The sequence below is a fragment of the Chiloscyllium plagiosum genome, unplaced genomic scaffold (assembly GCF_037043375.1).
Source record: "Chiloscyllium plagiosum isolate Xiang-an unplaced genomic scaffold, Cpla_swu_hap1 HiC_scaffold_23, whole genome shotgun sequence".
NCBI lineage: Eukaryota > Metazoa > Chordata > Chondrichthyes > Orectolobiformes > Hemiscylliidae > Chiloscyllium > Chiloscyllium plagiosum.
The window spans coordinates 5,536,417-5,561,453 of NW_028270161.1; the positions used below are offsets into that span (position 1 = coordinate 5,536,417).

Genomic DNA, 25,037 nt, shown 5'->3' on the forward strand with positions numbered 1-25,037 from the left:
GAGATTGTCAGAATGAGGACTCTCCAAGTTCAGGCTGCGAGACCTGGTAACGAGGTAACCCTACCCGGAGTCCCAGTAATCTGAAATAAAACGGTGCCGGAGAAACTCGGTAGATCTGGCAGCTCCTGTGGAGAGAGAAACAGAGTAAATAGATGGTTGAGGCCAAAACATTGAATGTTGAAGGAAGAGTTATAGTTCTTAGGACTGAAGGTGTGGGGGAAAGTAGGAATAGGGTACTGAGTTGGACGATCAGCCATGATCATATTGAATGGGGTAGCAGGCTCAAAGGGCTGAATGGCCCACTCCTGCTCCTATTTTCTATTTTTTTTTCCTCCATGTGTGATTTGGAGTGGAGCTTACAGGTGATATTATTTCCATGCATCTACTGCCTTTATCCTTCGAGGTAGTGCCCATGGGTTGGGAAAGTTCTGTCAAAGGGACCTGGGTCAATTTCTGCAGTTTGTCTTGTAGATAGTACACACTGCTACTACTGAGTGTGGGCTGGTGACAGCAGTAAATGCTGAAGATGGGCATTGAAAGAGAGTATGGGATTAGTGGAAGCTGGAGGACTAAAGACAGCTGAGCGGCAGGATACCTCGAGAGCCATCACCTTGTAGATAGAGATGAACAATTTCCAATAACCAGGCTTCAGTCTCACCTCCTGCAGCAGGCTGACATTTTCCACATTACTGCATTGCCAAGAAAACTGAACAAACCCATTGCCCTCAGTAGACAGTAAAGGCCTGTGTTCCTGGGCTGGATTTGAAATCAGGTCCTGAAGGGAAAAGTCTACCCAATCTCTAACATACTTTCTCTTTTGCAGGAAGAGTGCATGCACAGTTTGCTGCAAATGATCCAGGTGATTACGGTGAATGCTCCACGAATGAATGACATTAAAATAATTCAAACACCTTGTCATGTGCAAAAACAGAGTGCTAAAGAAACTTAGCAGGTCTGGCAGCATCCATGGAGAGAGAGATAAACAGAGTTAACGTTTTGTGCCCAGTGACCCTTCTTCAGACCCCATCCTCCCAGCAACCTCCCCAAATTCTATACATTTAGAATGATTCAATATCTTGTCTTTAATAAGAAATGTGCAACACTCCTGTCATTAATATCTGAGGTGATTTCAGGGATGGATCCACATTTTGAAAACGGTGCTGAAATTTTCGACTTGTTTTTCAGCAGCAGTGATGTGGTGTCAACATTATTCACTATGAAAAGGACTCAAATGTAAGGAATGTGGGAAAATTAACTCCACACATTATTAATCATTCAATATTATCCATAAGGGACAGCATGGTGGCTCAGTGGTTAGCACGGCTGCCTCACAACGCCAGGGACCAAGATTTGATTCCAGCCTCGGGTGACTGTCTGTGTGGAGTTTGCACATTCTCCCTATGTCTGCGTGGGTTTCCTCCGAGTGCTCCGGTTTCCTCCTTAAGTCTAAAGATGTGCAGGTTAGGTGGACTGGCCATGCTAAATGGCCCATAATATTCAATATTGTGTAGGATAAGTGCATTAGTCAGGGGTAAATGGAGGATGGGTCTGGGTGGGTTACTCTTCGGAGGGTCGGTGTGGACTTGTTGGGCCAAAGGACCTGCTTCCAATACTGTAGGGAATCTATGAAATAATTAGGTTTTTGGCAGCAGACTGTATACAATTTCTGTTGAAGGCTGAAGATAAATGTTTGAAAGAAACATATATTTTGTTTATGTCTAAGATAATATTTGACATCAGTTTGATCACAGTGAGATTTGATTCTGTGTTGGACTAAATTCATAATGTTGCTGATTCACAATTAGACTAATCTAGCCAGAAGCTCACGGAAGATTGTATCCAAGATTTTTGATTTGCAGAATTATAACAGTTTTGCTTGTTACTAAACTTTTTTAAAATTAATTTTGCATTCCTATTTTTAATAAAATCTCAGCACATTATGTGATGGGGTGCTCCATTCAACATAATCATTATAAATTCAGCTTGTCTATCTCAGCCGGACTAAAATATATTTAATACTGGCTATTGATTGTCAATATCCAATGAAAACTGGTTAAGGGAAGGACACACCTGAAGTGGAATTTAGAATTGGAGTTTAGAAGAATGAAAGATGAGCCCTTGAAACACATAGGCTTCTTAACGGTGAATATTGAGAGGTTGTTTTCCCTCATGGGAGTATGTAGGGAGTACAGAGAGTTTCCCTCATAAATCCAGAGGGCATATTCTCTGAATAAAGTAGTGCCAATTTAAAACTGAGATGGGAAATGTCTTCTCTGAAGGTTGTGTTTGAACTCCTTGTCACAGAGAGCTGTGGGGACAGAGTCCTTGTGTACAGTTAAAGCTGAGACTGATAGATTCGTGATCAGTTGGGGAATTGAGGATTATGGGGAAAGAGCAGGGAAGCGGACATTAGGAACGCCGGATCAGTCACTATCCTATTGAATGGCACAGCAGGCTTGAGGGGCTGAATGGCCTACTCCTGTTCCTATTTCTAAAAAGGGGCAGCACGGTGGCTCAGTGGTTAGCATTGCTGCCTCACAACGCCAGGGACCCGGGTTTGATTCCAGCCTCGGGCGACAGTCTGTGTGAAGTTTGCACATTCTCCCTGTATCTGCGTGGGTTTCTCCGGGTGCTCTGGTTTCCTCCCACAGTCCAAAGATGTGCAGTTCAGGGTGAACTGGCCATGCTAAATTGCCCATAGTGTTAGGTGTATCAGTCAGAGGGAAATGGATCCGGGTGGGTTTCTCTTCAGAGAGTCGGTGTGGACTGGTTGGGCTGACGGGCCTGTTTCTACACTGCAGGGAACATAATCTAATCTATAAAGGAACTGCTCACACTGGAAATCAGAAATTGCTGGAAAAACTCAGTAGGTCTGGCTGCATCTGTGGAGAGAATTCTGGGAATGTTAACACTGCTTTCTCTCCACAGATGCTGCCAGAGTTTCTCCTGCAATTTCTGATCTTGTTTCTATTTCTTGTGATCTGAAGCATGTTTCTCGCTTTCGTACCCTCACGGGGGCCAAGTTCCTGACTCTGGAGATGAAAGTGTTTAGAAGCCAGAACCCCGCCCCGGTCAGGTTGAAATGCCAGCACTCTGCCCCTCTCTCTAACACATGTGGAGTGTTCAAACTGCTTTCAGAAACTGACCCACTTCACGATTGTTCTGAGCACTGAGATCCCCGGGAAAATGGAATGGAAACAGTTTATTTTGCTTTCGTGTCTCGGGACCATCTTTATTCTGGGAAGTGAGTAAAAATTATTCAAATTTTCCTGTACTCTGACAGCAATGCTGTAGTTTTGCACGCTTTGTGTTTTCTAATCTTGAGTTCCAGCTTCTGTCAGGGACCGTCGAGAGCGAGAGGGAGACAGACAGACATAGAGAAGGAGAGAGACAGATAGAGACAGGCATAGATATAGAGAGGGAGAGAAACAGATAGAGTCAGACATAGAGAGGAAGAGACAGAGACGGACAGACAGGGAGTGAGACAGACAGACAGATAGATATAGAGAGGGAGATTGACAGAGACACAGAGAGGGAATGAGGGAGAGGGACAGACAGACATAGACAGGGAGAGAGGCAGACAGACATAGAGAGGGAGAGAGACAGACAGGCAGACCCAGACAGAACGTGTCCCCCAGTTTGTCGCTTGTCCAGAGCTCTCTGGCTCGGATGATTGTAATAACCTGAATGATTGCAAACACAGTCAGAGCTTCTCTATGACACTTAACTCCCTTGGTCCTGGAATTTTACACGGACACATTGCTAACACAAAACATTTACCTTTTACTGAAACGCATGTTTAAGAAGTAAGAATTCAGAATCACGGAATTGCTGCTGTAAAACAGGAGAGCCGTCCCTGGGGACTGTTTATTCTCAATGTGCACTTGCTCGGTTTGGTGTTTTCATTAATACCAGGAGACCCGAAGGATATTTTCCCTTCGGACAGGGCTGGAGGGAGTGGCGGGGGGGGAGAGACAGCGGAGACACTGAATAAACTGTGCAAGTTTCTAATGGAAGCCCCCAGTATTTGAAAAATCTGACTGGCTGTCCTCATTGTCTTTTCAATGTTGGTAGTCTGCGCCTTTATCCCAATTAAAGGTGTTTTTGTTTTGATTTTCTCCTCTGTAGTTCTCAGGGAGAGTGAAAGCGCCGCGGTGCCGATGGATAAAGCGAGCAAACCAGGAAACCAGGAACGTAAGAGGAATTTCAATACTGACTCAGTACAAACCGCTTTTATTCGCTCCAATGAAAAGTCTCTTTATTGATTTGGCAGGAATGAAGAGGCAGGTTTTCGTCTCTGAACAAGACGCCTCTAATTTCTTTAAGCGACGTGCTAAGCGCTCGCCGAAATCCAGGGCTGAAATAATGGGTGAGTCTGAACTGTCAAAACTACAGCTCTACCCCCCTCCCTCCCCAACACACACACCCGCTGTCCCTCTGTCTCTGTACAGGCAGAGGGGGGGGGGGGGGGGTGGAGAGAACAGACGGAGGGGGAAAGAGTCAAAGGGAAGGGAGAGAGAGAAAGCGAGGGGAGATGGAGAGAGAAAGAGGCAGAGGGGAGGGAGATAGATAAAAGAGGTAGAGAAGGGACGGGGGGGGGGGGGGGGGGGGGCGGGTAGGAGAGAAGGGCCGGTGGACTGCCCCGGTTAAACGGAGGAAGCAGCCGGTAATTGGGAATGGGGAGTGGGCGGTGGGGAGCAGGAATTGATGTTTCTTGGGTCCTGTGAATGTTCCCCCCGGGGCTCTCTCAGTTTTAGAAATCTGAGTTACAATTAACCAAAATGAAACTATCCAATATCCTGCAGGCCAGGGAGTGGGATGTCTGGAGCTGGTCTTTGGTGGCCCTACATGGGGATTGGGAATAGCTGGCCTGGGGATTCCATATAGTCCATTTCTCCCTGAGCTGAAACTCTGTGGGTGGGGGGAGATACAGAGGGTGAGAGTGTACTGTGGGTTAGGTGTCAAACAGAAAACTTCAAGCCTCTGAGATCTCGACAGAAGCTGCTGTTATCAGGTGTCTCTGCCATGGGAAGCCTGTTCTTTCACTGTTTTTTGGATTAGTGGTGCTGGAAGAGCACAGCGGTTTCACTGTGCTCATTCTGGGAGGTATGGGACAGTCTGGAGTCAGGCTCCTTCACTGCCGAGTCCACCCAGATTTCACATTCATTGGAGCCTAGTCCAACCCAGGACCATTCGGGGACTATCAATTTTTAGAATCCAAATCTTGACCCCCTGCTCTCCCTGCACATACTCTCCTGAGTCCGAGGCACTCTGAATGGTGCAATCTCCCTGTTGAAGGCAGTTTTGGCTGCTTTAAAATTAAACCATTGTGCGTTGGCCATCAATCCTATCAGTCAGGAGACCTGTGAAACTCTAACGCCGGGAGGGAGTTAGCCTGGGGCACAGCGAGATTACAATAATCACAGGCAAAGTCGATAGCTTCTCTCTCTAACCGATTGTATTTTGCACTCAATTTAATTTAGCAATGATCAGATGCATAAAATGCAATAATATCTTGACAAACCAAAAAGCTCTCAAACTCTGCATTAGTAAATTGCTTTGGAGTGGGATGTGAAATAACTCCATGTCCGGACAGTCCCAACATTTTCTTACCCTTGCGAAATCTCCGTAATAACCGGATGTTTCTGAATGTTGGGTCTCAAAAATAATTAAAAACGAGCTTTTTCAACCTTGAGAACAGCCCAAAGTATTTTTTTTTACCAGCGCCAGGTCGATTTGCAGGGGAAAGTGCTGGACACACAGGAGAGGAAGGAATGAGCACATTATTCCGACTGGGTGATTTGATTGATGCAGGAATGAAAATGTGTTGCTTTTCCAGCAACACATTTTTAGCTCTGATCTCCAGCATCTGCAGCCCTCACTTTCTCCTCCTTGATGCAGGAATGCTCTGGCTGGGACACCCGCAGCATTCCCTGCTCTTCAAAATACTGGGCTCATTTTACATTGACTGGAGCAGGCACAATTTAATATCGCACACAAACAAAATACATTTCCAAACAGACTGTGTACCTGAGTACTGCTACCTTAGACTAGCTCCATGGTGAAATTTTAATCCGAATCTTCTGACTCTCAGGTGAATCCAGTACCAAACTCTCAATCACAGGAAAGGAAGGCAGGACAGACGAGTTTCAGATTTTGTCTGGCTGGAAAAGTTTGGGTGTAAGACCATTAGCAGCAAAAGTAGACCATTCTGCCCATCAAGTCTACTCCACCATTCGATGAGATCATGGCCAATCAGGTCATCCTTGACCCCACCTTATGGTTTTTCCTCATCATATTTCTGAAAAGTTTCAAATCTTGGACCTTCCACAGGTTAAGTGAACGTCATTATTTCTATGCCACAGAAACATGGAGTCTGTGAGAAGGAGCTTATTATTTCAACAATGTCTCTTTATGTGATAGTGCTAGATAATATAAATTCAGAAACAAAACCGACTGGGCAGGTGCACCTGCTACTGGTAAAGTTGCAATTGTAAAAGTTAACTCAAATTTCAGAAAGTCTTTAGGTAACTAGGGGATGAGAGCACAACACTGGTGGTTGAGGGAGCCAGGCATGTGGATTAATGAGATTTTGGAGAGATCAGTTCAAGCAGCAGTTGGGGAAATTTAAATTAAATAATAATTTACACAATATTACTCAATAAATGGTCAAGAAAGTACTGGGTTGTCGCAAAAAGAATCTGCTCAATTATGTCATCTAAGGAAGGAAATCTGCCAGTCTGGCCTTAACTGCCCCCTGAAATGGCCTAGCAAGTCCTCAGTTGTAACAAGTTGCTCCAGAATTACTTGATAGCGGAGCACATGTACTTACATCACGTGGACAGCAGCGGTTCAAGGAAGCAGCTCCCTGCCACCTTCTCTAGGAGAGCTAGGGATGGGCAACAAACACTGGCCAGCCAATGATGCCCAAGTATCAAGAATACATTATTTTAAAAGAATCATCTGCTTGGATATTAGTACCAGCAGCCCTGCCAGATCGATGTTCAGCTTCAATGAAATCAGTGGATTTGGTGATACTCATTCTGTGCTACTGATGAAGACCAATTTCATGACCTGCTCTCACTCCATGTTACTTTAATAATGTAAGAGGCCGTAAATCATGATGCATCAAGGAAATTGGCTGAATTTACTAAGGTGCAAAATCCATTTTATTCATAACTGAACAAGTTTCAATCTTCAGGAGAACATTATACTCTCGGAAATTGAAATTGATTAGGATCCTGACTAGGTAGGCACTTGAAATAACTTAATTCTTAATATTTGACTGCCTGATCAGTGATATTGGCTCAGCTTTTTTTTTAAGGTTACATTGTCTAAATCAATGTAATCTGAAAATTGATGCATCCGATACATTTAGGATTTAACAAATGTTTAACCATTAGCATTAGTTTTGTTTTTTAACCTTTAAATACTTTAATATCCTAAACATGAGTAATCTGAAATTATTTCGACAAAATTTGGAAGTAATTTTTTTTTGAGGCTTTTAAAAAGTGTTTTATGGCAAATTAGTAAATGTTACAGATGTTCAGAGCTGCCAACTTCAGCAAACATGTCGACAGATTTCATCAGTCTGTGGTTACTCTCTGACCACTGGAAACTTTCACCAAATTTCACTCTATTCCTCACTGACTAATCCATTGTTAATCCTAATATAAACAGTGTTTTTGTTACCATCTGAAAGGTCAATACTTAGCTTCCAAGCCCACATTAATTTCAGGTTGCCATGGTAATCAAATTTGTTATCAGCATGGCGAATGATGTCCCTAACCCCATCAGGATTTCTCTCATAAAGACTCTGGCAATGGTTTTCAGTCCACAGCCAACATTAACAAGGAAGCTGAGACTTTCTTTGAGGTGCTTCGCACCGTCTATAAGAAACTCTGCCAATTATTTTAACCTAATCAATGTTTCTGCTGAACCGTGAGCTTGTCACAACCATCTAGATGTACATTCTATACTTAGCACAGGAGCTCTGAAGGACTGTTCGTATGCCTAAGGGGCTCTTTCATGGCTGTATAGTAAAATTCCCACCCATCATCTGTTACTCATTCAATATGCCATTAGCAACATCGCATATGCTCCTACAATCCATGAATGGCAGCTATTTCAAATGATGCATAGAGGTCTGGAAAAAAAGTGTAACTATGGTTTATCTGTGGATAGTTCTACTGTTGATAGCCATTTAATTCCATTTCCATGAGTTGTCTTGCTTCTAAAATACATTTTCCTTCAAATCCTATGTATTGTTAGGTTTTATTTTGAGGGCCACTGGACTTGTGCTGAAAGAAAATTTACGTCCATGCTCTGCCAATGCTATATCTGAGACTGGTTTGGATGAGGACTGGCAACAGTACAATAGGAGAACTCATTTCTTCTTGTGGAAAAGATTTTTGCCCCTTATGAATCAATGTAAATTGGATAGAATTGTAAATTTTAACAGTCTCCATATTTTCCTAATCAGCCTTTCAGAGACGTTATTACACATCTCTGGAGCAGTTCGGATTTGAAACTGGCCTCCTGGCTCAGAGGCAGGGACATTACCACTATTTTACAAGAGGCTCTCATTGAATCTGTTTATGGTACAGAATCTGATGCATTCATATTGAATGAGGCTACCCCTAAATTTTACCTTTAAATTGGGTTTGTAAATTATTGTAGTGCTTTAAACAAACTTAATTGAAATTCTTTGACATCTTATTGGGCTGGTATTCAATGTAGCTAAGTGCGAGGTGATTCACTTTGGGAAGAATAACAAAAAGATGGGGTACTGGGCTAATGGTCGGATACTTGGTAGTGTGGATGAGCAGAGGGATCTTGGTGTCCATGTACACAGATCTCTGAAAGTTGCCACCCAGGTAAATAGTGCGGTGAGGAAGGCATATGGCGTACTGGCTTTTATTGGTAGAGGAATTGAGTTCCGGAGTCCTGAGGTCATGATGCAGTTGTATAAGACTCTGGTACGGCCGCATCTGGAATATTGTGTGCAGTTTTGGTCGCCATACTATAGGAAGGATGTGGAGGCATTGGAACGGGTGCAGAGGAGGTTTACCAGGATGTTGCCTGGTATGGAAGGAAAATCGTATGAGGAAAGACTGAGGCACTTGGGGCTGTTTTCACTAGAGAAAAGAAGGTTTAGGGGTGACTTGATTGAGGTGTACAAGATGATTAGGGGGTTAGATAGGGTCGACAGTATGAACCTTTTCCCGCGTATTGAGTCGGGTATTACAAGGGGGCATAGCTTTAAATTAAGGGGGGGTAGATATAGGACTGATGTTAGGGGTAGGTTCTTCACTCAGCGAGTCGTTAGTTCATGGAATGCCCTGCCAGTAACAGTGGTGGACTCTCCCTCTTTATGGGCATTTAAGAGGGCATTGGATAGGTATATGGAGGATAGTGGGTTAGTGTAGTTTAGGTGGGCTTGGATCGGCGCAACATCGAGGGCCCAAGGGCCTGTACTGCGCTGTATTCTTCTATGTTCTATTCACATTTAGTTTTAATCCATGTTCTACTTTTTTAATATGTGTGAACAAACATTTTAATTTTTGTTCCATGGGATGAGTGTGTTACTGGCTTGCCAGCATTTATTGCCCATCCCAGTTGCATTTGGGAACGTGGTGGTGACTGTTGTGTTTGTGGTGCAGGGACACTCACAATGTTGTTAAGGAGGGAGTTCCAGGATTTTGACCCTGCGATACTGAATGGACAGTGATATATTTTCTAGTCAGGCTGGTGAGTGGCTCAGAGGCGAGCATTCCCATGTATCTGCTGCCATTGTCCTAGGAGGTTTGGTGCATCTTGCAAATGACCCACAAGTAAATGTTTAAGGAGATGCATAGAGTACTAAACATGCAAGTTGTTTTATCTTGGATGGTATTAAATCTTTTGAATTGGAGCTGCACTGATTATAAGTAAGTAGGGAGTGTTCCATCAGAGTCCTGGTTTGTAGGTGGTGGACAGCCTTTGGGGAGTGTAGAGGTGAGTTAGTCACTGCAATATTCCTCACCTCTGACCTGCTCTTGTAACCACAGTATTTATGTAGCTAGTCTAGTTTAATTTCTGATCAATTTTAAACATAGGATGTTGTTGGAAGATTCAATGATGGTAATGCAGTTGAATGTCAATTAAGGGAAGATAATTAGATTGTCTCCTGTAGGCGATGGTAATTGCCTGGCACTTGTGTGGCAAGAACGTTACATGTCAATTATCAACCAAGCCTGAATGTTATCTCGATTTTGTGCACAGACATGAACTGCTTCAGTATGTGAAGAATTGTAGATGGTTCAATATTATCACCATCAGTAAAAATCCCCAGCATTAACTTTGTGATGCAGGAAAAGTCATTGACAAAGCAGTTACAATGGTTGGGCCTGCAGCATTACCCAGAGGAAGTCCTGCAGTGATATCCTGAGTGTGAAATGATTGACCTCTAACATCCACAACGATCTTCCGAAAATGATGGAGAAATTCAGCAAGTCTGGCAGCATCTATGAAGAGGAAACAGAATTAACATTTTAAATCCAGTGACCCTTCTTCAGAACTTGAGTTTCTTCAGCATTTTGTTTTGGTTTCGGATCCACAGTTCTGCTTTATTTTAACAACCATCTTCCTTTGTGCCAGATATGACCTCCAGTAAAATTTTCCCAATTCCCATCAACTCCAGTTTTGCTAGGACTCCTTGATGCCACACTTGGTTGAATGTTGCTTTGATGTCAAGGACAGTCACACTCACCTCACCTCTGGAATTCAGTGCTTTTAAGCATGTTTGAACCAAGGATGTAATGAAGTCAAGAACTGAATGTTTTAGCAGAATTCAAGCTGAGCTGTTGTGAGCAAGTTATTGCCCATTAAGGCTGCTTGATTACACTGTAAATGACACCATACGTCACTTTGAGGATCAAAAGACAACTGATGGTACAGTTCATTCTGCTTTTTGTGGACATGACATACCTGGACAATTTTCCACCTTGCTGAGTAGATGCTAGTATTGTGGCTATACTGAAACAGCTGGGCTAGGGCCATATCTGGGTCTTTGCAGTATCAGTGACTTCAGCCATTGCTAATATTAGGTGGAGTGAATTGAACTGGTTGAAAACTTGCCTCTGTGTTGCAGGGGACCTAAGGAGGAGGCCAAGATGGATCATCCACTTGGTATTTCTGGATAAAGAGAGCGACAAATGCATCAACCTTGTCTTTTACATTGGCATGTTGGGCTTCTACAATGTTGAAGATACTTGTGGAGCCTCTGCCTTCTATAGTTTAATTATCTACCATCAATCATGACTGATTGTGACAGGACTGCAGAGTTTAGATCTGATCTGTTGGTTCCAGGATTGCTCAGCCTGACTATTGTATGTTGTTTTTATCTGTTTAATATTATTAAAAAATGCTCATTCATGGAATGTGGGGTTGTTGGCTAGGGCAGCATTAATTGCCTATCTGTGACAGTCCAAAGAACAGTTAAGTAGGTAACTGTAGCTTCACCATTTTGACATCTTAGTTTTAAGTATGCCTGGTACTGCTCCTGACGTGCCCTCCTGCACTCTCCAATTACCAGGGGTCAGTTCCAAGTTTGATGTTAATGGTGCTGGGCCATGAAGTTACAGATTGTAGTTGAATACATGTTGATGGCTCTTAGTGCCTCAGAGATGTTCAGCTTTGAGCTGACAGATTTGCTTGAGACCTGTTTTCAGGAATGGCTTTGTTTTTGAGACATTTTGACCATTTCAGAACAGTTAAGGATCAACCTGATTGTTGAGAGTCCTGAGTCACGTGGAGTCCAGCCAGTAAAGACATTTGTCGTCTTTGCTTTCAGCACATCAGGTGTAATTTTAAAGCAATCCAGTAGTTTCATGGTCAAACTGTTTATACTGAAACTATTTTGTTCAAAATCAAGATTTAGTAAATAAATTCCACCAGATGCATTGGTTGCAACTCTATTTCAATTTAATCACACAAGACCCCATAGCTTTGTCTTGTTCAGTAATATCAGCACTACATCATCATTCCCCTCTTGTGTTTTATGCATTTGTTCATAATTTGCCACATTTCATGTTGATTTTCTAATAGATTTTTTTAATCCAAGGAAGTTTCATCTCAAAATGAAGTTTGTGTTACTTAATCCAGAAGCTCAATGTACAAAACCAGTATTAAATGAATTTTACCATGCTTAGTGAACAATTTTAATTTATTATAGCAAAATAATCTCATTATCATGCTTTAAAAGAAATGGTTGGATAATCATTGCAACAATTTGAAATATGTGCATTGGTAAAGATACAGAAGTCAACACATGTTCAAAAACGATCTTCCCTGCAGCTGAGAACAGACAAAGGCTTGCAGCTGATGAACGAAGGAAGGAATATCATGAGGAACAGTTGAATGAATGGGAGAGTTTTGCAGAAGAGGAGCAAGATGGTAAGGATTCAGAGAAAACCTAAATGATGAGTAAAATTGGAGTATATTCAAAGTGAATTACGTGATGGCTTATGCGGTTAACTAGAAAAATACAAAATTCTCAAATCACAGAATTGCCATGGCACAAAAAGAGGCCATTTGGCCCATTGCACCTGTACTGGTTCTATTCCCTAGTTGAAAATGTGTTGCTGGAAAAGCGCAGCAGGTCAGGCAGCATCCAAGGAACAGGAGAATCGACGTTTCGGGCATAAGCCCTTCTTCAGGTTTCCTGAAGAAGTGCTTATGCCCGAAACGTCGATTCTCCTGTTCCTTGGATGCTGCCTGACCTGCTGCGCTTTTCCAGCAACACATTTTCAGCTCTGAACTCCAGCATCTGCAGTCCTCACTTTCTCCTTCTATTCCCTAGTGTTAATCTTCTGCCTTTTTCCCCATGTCCCTGCTCATAATTTCTATCCAAATAATAATCCAATGCCCTGTTGAATGTCACAATTGAACTCCTTTCCACCACATGTCCAGGCAGTGCATTCCACACTCACTATTTGCTATCTGAAGTTTTGTTTTCTCACATCACCTTGGCTTTGTTTCCAGATCGCTGTAAATCTTTGTCCTCTTGTTTATGTATATTGCTAATTTTTTAAAAAATCCTCCTTTTTTCTGTAATAATCTCCATAAGATCAGATTTTTGACAGTGTGACATTGATCTGCACTGAATGTTTGTTAAATTACCCTTTCTAACCTGCATGGCAGGATCTCTGTTCCGAAAAGGTGACTGGCAACTTACCATGAAATTATGTTGAACTGCTCCAGAGGCTTATTGCTCAACTGAGGGGTTCTGCAGAAAGTAATATTTTACTGAATTAGCAATGTCTTTGAACGTACAATTGTCAAATTTACATGGCCAACTGCAAAAACAAACCCAAAATAGCTTTCTGATGACAATAATCAGGAGTTAACTCAAGCTATTATGATATATTCTTTACAAACTACTCAGTGCTTTGGAGGTAATGGTCAGTAACAAGTTATCCTTTTGGAACAGAGATGTATGAGATGGCAGAAATGGCAGTCAATGTTAACCTTAGTATTTTACTCCCGGAAAAAGGCTCGTTTTAGAAACTGAAAATATTATTATTTCACGCCTCAGACTAATAGGTCAAAAGTCTTCTCCACTCGGTGTAACAATCCTACATGAGGTGTGTTTGAGATTATAATGTCTAGAGTAGATAAAGAGGATTTCCCAAAGACATTTGATAACGTACCACATAAGAAATTTTTACAGAAGATAAGAACTTGTGACATTACGGTAAAATACTTTCTTAGATGGTGTTTAGCTCGCTAGGAAAAAATTAAGAGGCAAGTTAAGTGTAGAATTTTTCATTTTGGCAAACAGTAAAGTACCACAGGGATCAATGCTGGGGCCTCATCTATTTACACTCTATATTAATAACTTGATGAAATTGCTGATGATACAAAAATAGGTAGTCTCCAAATGCCTCTTGGAGCGCGGATGCATTGGATTTTGGTTCACTGTCCTTGATGTTTGAGGTGTCGACAGTGAGGAATCTAGGAAGGACGTAAAATGAGGAGGACAAAGTCCACAAATGATTACAGGTAGAGGGTGGCCAAAAAATTGAATAAAATTTGGGGAAATGTGAGATTGTTCACTTTAACAAGAAGAATGACAAAGCAGAACATTAGCTAAAACAAAGACTAACAGATTGCTGCTGTACGTTGTGATCTTGTACACAAATCACAGAAGTTAACAGGAAGTTATGGTAAACAGGAAAGCAAGTAGAACGTTGACCTTTATTGTAAGGGTGTGCAGTATAAAAGTAGAGTAGTTATGCTACATCTGTGTAGGGAATTGGTGAGACCACATAAAAAGTACAATGTATATTTGCTTAATACATACTTACAATAGAAGCTCAGAGGAAGTTCGTTAGGATTTCTGTGATGAAAGGGTTTGTCTTATGAAGAAAGACTGAATGGGTTGAGCCCATTTTTATAATTTTGCAACACAGGATCTTTGGCAGAGTAGAGGCTGAGGGGATGTCCTGAGGTGGAAGTAGGTGGCCTTGGTGCTGGATCACAGGCTTAGTTGCACTATTGTGGAAGACTCATAGAATTTGCAGTTTTCAAAATTGAAGTAATATTTTACTGAATTTAACCAGTTTATCAGGAGTACAGAACATGGTATCTTTTAAAAATACCTACCATATATTACTTGAGTTATGGTTGATCTTGTGTAAAAGTTGATCTTTGACTTTGTCCAAAATTTGCAAACTCTTTGGTTCTTATCACTCGCTTCCAAAGGCAAACTCAACCTTGTGCAAGCTGAATTGATAGAATTATAGAAAAGCACAGTATTGAATGTGACTGAACAGCTCCTGGAGTCTGCAGATATACTATCAGCTCCAGTGGTGGCGCTAATGGAGACAGACTCTGACCTGCAAACACTCTACTAGCAAGGTGACAAAGACAGGATTTCAATACCTCCAAAATGTTACTTGTGTAAATGTCAACGACCTGCATTTTGACCAAATATTTAGCTGTAGCAACAACTTTTATATGACTAGATATATATTTAAGCTTTTTTTGAAGTTATCATATCAGAATGAAGAGCTTATGATACATTTATGGCTTGAATCATAAGGAGGTTCCCACTGAGAGGGAAGTATATAAATATATTCATTCAGACCATGAATTTGTCTTCAAACTTACAACCGCTATCTTATGTGATACTTATCATTGAACCTGCTCTCTAGTTCCACATGTAGCAGTTTTAAACACTATTTTAAACAGCACACAACTTCAATCCAATACTGAAAGCAGTAGGTGCATTCATTAAAACTACAGCCGTCATGAACAAAATAAAATAAAACCTTTTACTGACTATTATAATCCATGTCATCCTCATTTGGATGCTTTATAATTTACTTCACCATGGAAGTGCAAGGCTGTGATATTTCTCCACTTTTTCATGAGTACAGTATTACCAATGTACAATATTAAACCACAAACAGGAGATACGAGGGATGCATATACATTTTCTGGAAGTTAAACTATTTCATTGGTAGATATTGCTTCAGTTCAAATCAACAATCAGATAAACAATTATGCTGTCGATGCCTTTTACATGCCAACAATAATTATTGAATAACCCAAAAAATACAGTCTGAGCAAGAGCAAATCTGGAACACTCTGGTAATTCTTTTCTTTAGTTAATTGTCAATTTCAATCTAATCCTTTTCTTCTAATTATTCCATAGAACAATATGAAAGGTCTCATGAAAAGATTGAGTCGTGGCGTCAGTGGTACTATGATGGTCTCTACCCTTCGTACCTATACAACCGCTACATTTATTAAATGAATCCAGTGAGCCTCAGATTTATAAGTCAAAGATGAAACTACATACTTTAATATAAGGCAACATCATGTACAGATTGGTTAGATAGAACAGATTTTGTGTTTTACAATCTCATTAAAGTTCTCTTCAAAGTGGCAACAGAAGGATGAAGAATCAACTTATGTTTTTGATTTATTGTGTGCAGCTTCTATAGGGCATAGCTTTGATAAATACTGTATGGCTTTCTTTCAATGTTGTAACAAGTTCACAAATTTGAAGCATTGCTTCATTCAAAAGATTTTTCACATTTTGTTGCAAAGAGGAATATTAAAATTGCATGTGGCAGTCTCCCATAAGTAACATATGTGCAGAATATCAGACTGCTAAGAAACAGCAAAAGCTTTAAGCTATTAAAATCTTTTCCCATAGTTTAGGGTTTATTTAATCTAAGATTCCCTGTATTGAAGGATAGCTTTTCTCAGCAACAACCTCTATTTATCAAGCACCTTTATTGTTATAGAAAGTCCCATGGCGCTTCATAGGGATGTATAAAACAAAATTAGACATCAAGGCAAATATTAAGGGAAATGTCCAAGTACTTAATTGAAGAAGTAAGTTTTTAAACAAGTCTTGAAGATAGAGCTAGGAGGGCAGAGAGATTTAGGAAAGAAAACTCAAAGTGTAGAGCCCAGGCAGCTGAAGGTTCCCCTTCAATTAAAATATTTCTGCTGTATAATTTCCTTTTTACTATATAAATTTTAATTATGTACTTAAGCTGTACTACAACTGCATGCAGAATATTAAAAAAAAACAGAATAAATAATTTTAATCCCAATACTTTTGTTGGTAGAGTTTGTTAAAGGTTTAATAGTGACTTTTTAAACCACTGATGTCAAGTTCCATAATTGGTGATTGAAGCTGACATTACTGAAGGCAAATATACTTTGCTTCTGTAAAACAAACTGAGTTAATCCATGAAATTTAAATATTGTAGTCAGCTCCATACATCGAGAACTCCAAGAAATTCTAAGGTTGCCAAGTCTCATGTTTGGCCTACTCCGGTTTCTATTAGGAGTTTTTATTGCTCGGAAATATCTTATGGTACACCATTTAACAACAAACTCAGCAGATTTACATGACCTCAGCCACCTTTCTGCACTGAAATTCTTTTGCCCAATGTACATGTATCTCTACCATTGAAGCAGGTAATTTCCAGAAAATAGTGGGATTTTTATTAACTTTGTCAAACACTGTAGTAACCTGTTTAAAACTGCAGCTACTCACCTATTGTCCCATAAGTCAATAAAGCTAATTCTATTTGTAACCAAAACTCAAAACCAAAACTTGTAACCAAAAAGGAGTTTCCAATAATCTGCAAAGCAACCCATGCATTAAAGCTCCTAACAACTGGTTAGAGGCCAACATTTCTGATGTGTACTGACTGAATTTGAACGAGATGTTCAGGTATATAGGAAATTGGAACAGAAAAAAGGCCAATTAGTAGCTGGAGCTTGTGGTTTATTCAGTCAGATAATGGCTGATTTAGAATCTAACTCCTCACTCAGCATCAATCATGATTTTCCTTTCAGGCAGAGCTAACCTTTACTTTTGCAGTTACACCTGCGCTGGACTAAAGTTTTGTTTCTTTATCTTTGCCTTATGTTTTACAATACCTTTGGTTTTAATCCCTCCCACCCTCTAACTTATCCCTGGCCTTCCATATTGCTCTGCCTGACTCTTACCCCTTTTTCAACAGCATCAAAGCCCTGGTGTTTCCAACTTCTCCATTCCAATGAACAGTCAACAGGAACGGAAAGGTTAAGTGTTTCTCTCTCCCTGACCTGCTGAGCTTTTCCAGCACTTCCTGCTTTTATTTTAGAATTCCAGTATCCAACGCATTTTGCTTTATCCTTATACCTTCCTTTGCCTTAGCCTATAAAATGGGGTCAGTTAAGCTTGAATGGTTGGTTTGTGATGCCAACACTGTGGGTTCAATTCCCACTCTCCTTCTCAACCTCTCCCCTTGCCTGAGATGTGGTGACTCTCAGATTAAACCACTACCAGTTGGAGATGTTACTATATCCCATTCGAGAACATTGGCATTAAACAACCTTGCTCCAATGTTAAGATCATACCCACCTGGATCTGGACTCCCCACACTACAAAAAAAAGATTTTATCTCCCCTATCAAATCTAATAATCCTCCTAAACACCTGGATGCTAAAAATCTTCAGTGTTGGGAGAAAGAATTTCTTTCACTATTTGAATTTCCGATCATCCGATCTAACTCCCCACTGAAAACATCTGTTTCAAAAGAAATAATTGAAATGAGTTCAGAAACAAAGGCAGAAGTCTTATCAGATCCGACTAACTTTAGATACAGTTACTGACAAGTAAAATGATACTTTTAAAATTGCCAATAAAATGGTTCAATGTTTGTTTACTGTGTTACTAGACCTGGCCTGAAGCAATGCATACTTTTGTAGATAAATCCTTTTCCTGATGGCTTATGAACATGTGTGTATTTTTCAAAAGCAGAAAACACATTCAGTTCATCAGCAGGAAATACTATAAAACGCGATGTATCTGGATTCACTTAGTTACATTCTGGCCAAACTAAATACTTTGTCTAACATTGGACTTTTCAGGAAATGTTTTCAAACAACACAAAACTGAGGACCGGGCTATTTAGTATGCCATTTTTAAAAATAACAACTTTGCGAATGTAATATTTTTCATTTTAGTATCTGAGTAAGCTGTTCTAACCAGGTAGAAGGTAGTTCCCACCTACGCTTCACAATGTATCTCTTCTCTAACTCCACAAGTACAACCTCACTGCTTGAGTACAATTTTTTTATCCCCACATATTACAAAAAACATTTCATGGTCTAAGATTGATAAGTATTTTGAAATGAGAAAATGACCAACAATTTCCATTTTAATTTGTTTTCACACAAGTGATGCTAATGATTGTGTTATTGCCATTTACTGCTCCTCTCAAAACACCTATAGTTTCTTCACCGGTTCCACCATCCCCAATCTGCCTTGAATCATTAGTTGTCATTTAATTTCCCCCATCATTCATAGGTCTTTCCTTCTCCTGCCTCCATACTTGCTTAAACATTGGTACACCTCTAATCTTTTTCATTTCCAAATTTCCAATGAAAGGTCTTTGCTCTACAGTGAACTAACAGTGGATGGATCAATGGATCAAGTAGCCTCCTTTTGGACTGGATTGACTCAATGACCTGAATTGACTTAGTTTCTCTCTCAACAGAGGGTGAAGATTTTCAGCAATTTCTCATTCAGTTACAAATTTACACTGTGCTCGTAGAAACTGAATTGAAACAGTCTGAACTTGTTTCATGAGGTACCTTCAGTCAGCAGAGAAGAAAATGTCTTTCCTAATAGTTTTCTTTAGAAGATTTTAACTGGAGCATTTCTGTTGAACCTACCAAGCAAAACATTAAGCACACTATTTTTTAAAAGTTGCATAAACAAAAGACTTTTTAAAAATATTGCTTGGACTTTTTTTTAAAAGATGGAATGCAGATTATTACATATCTGGTCCAACTATCGCACTCCCACTCTGTATCTTCCAATTGCACAATTAAACTTTTTGGCAAGTCTTAATGCAAGAATAATATGGCTGTAGTTTGTTTTAAACAGAAGGAACAGAGATCCTTTAAAAATGGGCTTAGAATTTTGTTTAAACTTTTAAGGTGCTGGATGATTATTTTAATCAAACAGCAAAAAGATGACAGCAACTATAAACTCACATAGCTGAATTCATCCCCTCCAACTCAAAAGTACTCAGTCAAGTCGCCAGTGAGGGTGGCACAGTGTTAGCACTGCTGCCTCACAGCACCAGAGACCCGGGTTCAATTCCTGCCTCGGGCAACTGGCTGTGTGGAGTTTGCACATTCTCCCCGTGACTGCGTGGGTTTCCTCCGGGTGCTCCGGTTTCCTCCCACAGTCCAAAGATGTGCAGGTTAGGTGAATTGGCCATACTAAATTGCCTGTAGTGTTAGGTGAAGGGGTAAATGTAGGGGAATGGGTGGGTTGCTCTTCAGAGGGTCGGTGTGGACTTGTTGGGCTGAAAGGCCTGTTTCTACACTAAGTAATCTAATCTAGTCTTACTAGACCATAGGGCTGCTCTCTCATTAGAGAGAAAACTGATGGTGATTTACCCTGAGGGCAACAATGCCTCAGGCAAGGAGGCAGATTGAGGAGGAGAGTCTTTCATGGTAATCTCAACTAGTGTGGGAATTGAACCCATGTTGACAGCATTGCACTGCTTCACAAACTAACTGTCCAACCAACTGAGCTAAACCAACCCCCAAATATACTCAGTACTTTGTGAAGAACAGGTCAGAGATCCAGCATGCCAGTTTAAAAAAAAGATCATGAGCTAATTGCTCTAATCAGGAATTGCTCTGTGCATATGCTGCACTTAGTACGATACTGCCATCTAAATGAAGACCATGAAGACTGAAAACAAACGAATCACACGCATCATTCAAGAATTGAAAGCACCAGGAAAAGACCAACAGAATGCTTCTTGTCTCTAGAATGGCAATGATTAAGGGATGACCTGATAGAAGTATTTAAAATGATCAACGGGCTAAATAGGACGTAGAGAAAGTGGGCTGAATTTTATTTAAAATCAGATAAGTGCCCATTTTGGGGAGTTTCATGTTGGATTTATCATCTTGAATGCTCATGAGTTCTCTCTCTCAATTTTATATTGCTCACCTTGTTGTGTATATACCACTGCCCTATAGTGTCACACCCATGCTTCTCACCAGAGAGTACAGGAAGTACTTGCCACCGGCAAACCATTGCAGGATTCCTGCAATCGGTACCATGTTTAATGCCTAGCTGTGTATTCGGAATAGCCCTTCATAGTGTACATTGTGCAAATGAAATAAAAGCCCTGAGGGCACATGGGTGGCAAGGATGACACTATGTTGGAAAGAGGTCACAATCATAAAAGATTTGCTGCATTATGTCATCACCTGTCTGAATAACTATCATTGTTGCTGCAGCTACAAGAGAAGGTGCACAGAAAACCCATTCTTATCTCCATGCCATGTTAGAACCCGGCCTAACAGGGATAGATGTATGGAAGAGTTTGGGAGTTGGCAAATGTGGAGCCTAAAGACCTGTTTTGGCCACTTGGGCCAAATAATCCTATGAAGTAAAATGACAGTGGACTTGGGCTTCTGAGCCCAGAGCTTGTCTGATCTTCTTTTAGTTTCTTTACTGTTTTCTCCTCTTCTATTTTATTTTACTTACCTTTTGGTGAACAGCTGGATCTTTTGCGGCAACGAATGGGTCCAACAGTGTGTACTCATGGTGACGGTGAGTTTTGATTTCCAGTGGCATCTGCTTGTAGTGGAGATTCAAGGAGATGGTGGTGGAGGCGAGTTTGGGCCCAGTAGGGGACTTGGTGGTATCAGCAGTGGCTGCATTGATGAGGTGTGCCCAAAGCAGACTCATGTTGGCAGTGGAGTTGAGTTTGGACCAATGTGGCAGTATCATTGATGTCTGCATTATCAGGGCCCAGTGAGGATGCAGTGGTGAGGGCGAGATGGCGCCAATGAGTAGCAATTTTTGTTCCTGTGGTGGCAGTGTGGTGAAGGGGACTGGTGCCTGGCTACCAGGGCTATGACAGAGCACTTGACACAAAGGACTGTAAAGTTGGACACTATCTATTCCTTCAGTTTCCTGCCTTTAAATTCTGTTTTGGTTTATTTTTCTTTGTTTTAAGATGGTGTTGGAGAGTGGCGAAACTATACAACACATTTCATTGTATTTTTTAACAAACTATACACAACAATAAATAAATCAAACTTTACACACTTTGTCTTCTATTTTTGGTCTGTGCTGTGAAGCTGATTGAGGAAGAAGTTTTTATAAAGCTCTGAAGTACTGAGAACTCTTTGAATGAAACAACACGTTAAGCAGTATTCTGAAGGAAAGAAGTTTAAATAATTAAAAAATAATAAGTTATCATTAATCCCAGACTGGCATGTTAAGAAACAGTTGGTATAAGAAAATAAGCTTTTGAAGTTATTAAAAAGAATTTGCAAGTGTCAGGGATTGTATAGGACTGGAAGTCAGGAAAATAATAACAATAAATAAGAAGTTACCTACAGTTCCAGCAAATTAATTTAAATTTTAATTATTTCAAGCCCATCAGAGTATTAAAAATAAGTCTCTCTCTGGAAAAACAGCTGGATTAGGTCTTGTTACAGGTTAAGCACTAATCACTTTTAGAACTGTAACAATGTTTGTCAGCTCTACCAATATGTACTAATTCCGATACAAAACTATTGTTTTGTTCAATCTATAAAAATGCTTAGATTATTTTTAGTGTGTTCACAAACCTTTGAATCTGTATCATAAAGCAATAGCATTTTCCTTTTCTTATTTATTTTCATTTCTGTTATTAACAGATTTTCGTTTTGCTTCACTGTTGAAACAAAGCTCACAGCATGTGATTTAGTAAATGATCGTGCCACCGTGGGCGGCACGGTGGCACAGTGGTTAGCACTGCTGCCTCACAGCGCCTGAGACCCGGGTTCAATTCCCGCCTCAGGCGACTGACTGTGTGGAGTTTGCACGTTCTCCCCGTGTCTGCGTGGGTTTTCTCCGGGTGCTCCGGTTTCCTCCCACAGTCCAAAAGATGTGCAGGGTCAGGTGAATTGGGCATGCTAAATTGCCCGTAGTGTTAGGTAAGGGGTAAATGTAGGGGTATGGGTGGGTTTCGCTTCGGCGGGTCAGTGTGGACTTGTTGGGCCGAAGGGCCTGTTTCCACACTGTAATGTAATCTAATGTAATCTAATCTAATCTAATCACTTTTGTAACAATAATTTAAAAAATACAATGTGACCTGTCCAGCCATGTTACTGTCAGATCTGATTTTTCTGGTACTGACATCAACTGGGTATTACCCCATACCAACTGGAGCCACTAGATAATAATAGGTGCAACCCCTAGCTGATATTTATCCCAAAATCTGATCATTATCACATTGCTGCTCGAGGGCTTGCTGTGCATAGATATCCTACAGTACATCAGTGACCACACTGCTAAAAGTATTTCATTGGCTGTAAGGCACTTTGGAACATCATTAAGATGATGATATAGCACAAATGCCTGCATTTTCCTTAATGCCAAGTCTAGAGAGCCAGTAGAAGCCAATCCTCCAACGTTACTCTGTTTGACAGCCATCGTTGTTTAAGGAAACTCAAAGGGCAGGGCTTTTGTTTGCACTACTGTTTTGCAAACTACGCGTGCCAGATTTGTCCCTTATTCATAGACCTTAATTCAATAACCAACGTTGTTCTACCTCTCACAGCAACTGGATCATCTTTTCAAAGTCTATTAATTTCAGAAATTTTTAAATACCACTTTGCTATTTCAGTTTTAAATAACTGAATTATATGTTGAAAATACTTTAAATTAGTAAACAGATTCAACCCTCAATAGGCCTACCTAAACTCAATGGCCCTCTTTTGGTTTCTCTCCAAGGCAATTGGCGCTTCTCCCAACACGTGGTCACTCCTAGCACTACACAACCTGAGATTCCAAGTCCCACCACTGTGATTCTTTATCAGTCTTCTCTCCAATCTGAACAACCGTGACCAGGTTCTTAGCAAAAGGCTTTATTGCTATTTTGTCTGACAACATATTTTGTTGCACTGTGGGTTGATATCTTATGGTAATGTAACTTTTAGTTTATATTAAAATATATCAATTTGGAATGACAGATATCTTTCCACTGTGGAGGGTAACATGTGAAGGGTAATTGCGAGTAATTAGCTCTAAATACAAGTTTTATGAAAGCTTCAGATCTTCAGTGCACCAGGTTCCACCCTATCTTGACTGTATTAAAAAAGGTACAGGCATATCCCGGATTGCAAATGGGTTCCATTCTGCTGTCCATTCACAAGTTGAGTTGTATGCAAGTCAGGACACAACACAGGACAATTGAAAGGAGCAGTTTGTAAGTGCAGGACCATTTGAATGGTGGGTCTTTGAAATTACATCCCTGTATGGGCTTGTGTTCCTACACTCCGTACATCTTTATATGAAGTGTAAATTGCATCATGTAGATCAGATGATCTTATAGGGGATGAGTAATCATCTAAGGTGGAGTTATTCTGAAAGGATTTTGCATAATTCCCAATAATTGGTTTTTGTGTAGCTTTGGCTGAGATCTGGAAGGTGAATATAGGAAGTTATGAGAGATGTCAAGTAAGAAGAAGAAACCAGATATCTGCTGAAAAATAAATACTGCCTTCCAAGACTTGGTCTTGGATTGTTATATTTTAACAGAAAAAATAGAATTTAAGACATCACTTCCTTAAAATTCTAGTTCTTTTCACCTTTAGCACCCAAAGATCATGTACAAGAATAAATCTGTGCTCATCACCTGTCAGGAAAGAGAAATGGAAGAACATAGAGTTGCTCTAAAACAGATTGTGGGGCAATGCAAGCTACAGTTCACATTTCTAGAGGCATTTCTCCCACTAACAAATCTGAATAGGATACTACGTTAAATTGGTAAAATTATTATAAATGCAGCTTCCTGAAGAAAATGAGCTCATGTCAAAAGCTTGTGCAAATCTGCAGGAGATACCTTTAAAGAAAAACCTGTCAATTCGGGAAAAATATTTACTCAGGATTACTCAGAAATAACAACCTACCTTTCTGAAGCTGAGCAGAGCAAACACAAGACCTGCTGTATAAACTGGTTAGGATTTGGGTGTCCTATCATTAAGACCATAAGACATAGGAGTGGAAGTAAGGCCATTCGGCCCATCGAGTCCACTCCGCCATTCAATCATGGCTGATGGGCATTTCAATTCCACTTACCCGCATTCTCCCCGTAGCCCTTAATTCCTTATGACATCAAGAATTTATCAATCTCTGCCTTGAAGACATTTAGCATCCCGGCCTCCACTGCACTCTGCGGCAATGAATTCCACAGGCCCACCATTCTCTAGCTGAAGAAATGTCTCCGCATTTCTGTTCTGAATTTACCCCCTCTAATTCTAAGGCTGTGTCCACGGGTCATATTCTCCTCACCTAACGGAAACAATTTCCTAGCGTCCACCCTTTCCAAGCCATGTATTATCTTGTAAGTTTCTATTAGATCTCCCCTTAATCTTCTAAACTCCAACGAATACAATCCCAGGATCCTCAGCCATTCCTCATATGTTAGACCTACCATTCCAGGGATCATCCA

At 40.6% G+C, this 25,037-nt stretch overlaps 1 protein-coding gene across 1 annotated transcript; it reads left to right on the plus strand.

Moving 5' to 3' along the window:
* Positions 1-3,087: 3,087 nt before the first annotated feature.
* ucmaa (upper zone of growth plate and cartilage matrix associated a) lies at positions 3,088-16,613 on the plus strand. Its single transcript, XM_043713261.2, has 5 exons — positions 3,088-3,244; positions 4,129-4,194; positions 4,274-4,369; positions 12,337-12,435; positions 15,701-16,613. The coding sequence occupies exons 1-5, from the start codon at positions 3,187-3,189 to the stop codon at positions 15,796-15,798; spliced, it is 417 nt and encodes a 138-aa protein (XP_043569196.1). The 5' UTR covers positions 3,088-3,186; the 3' UTR covers positions 15,799-16,613.
* Positions 16,614-25,037: the final 8,424 nt, after the last annotated feature.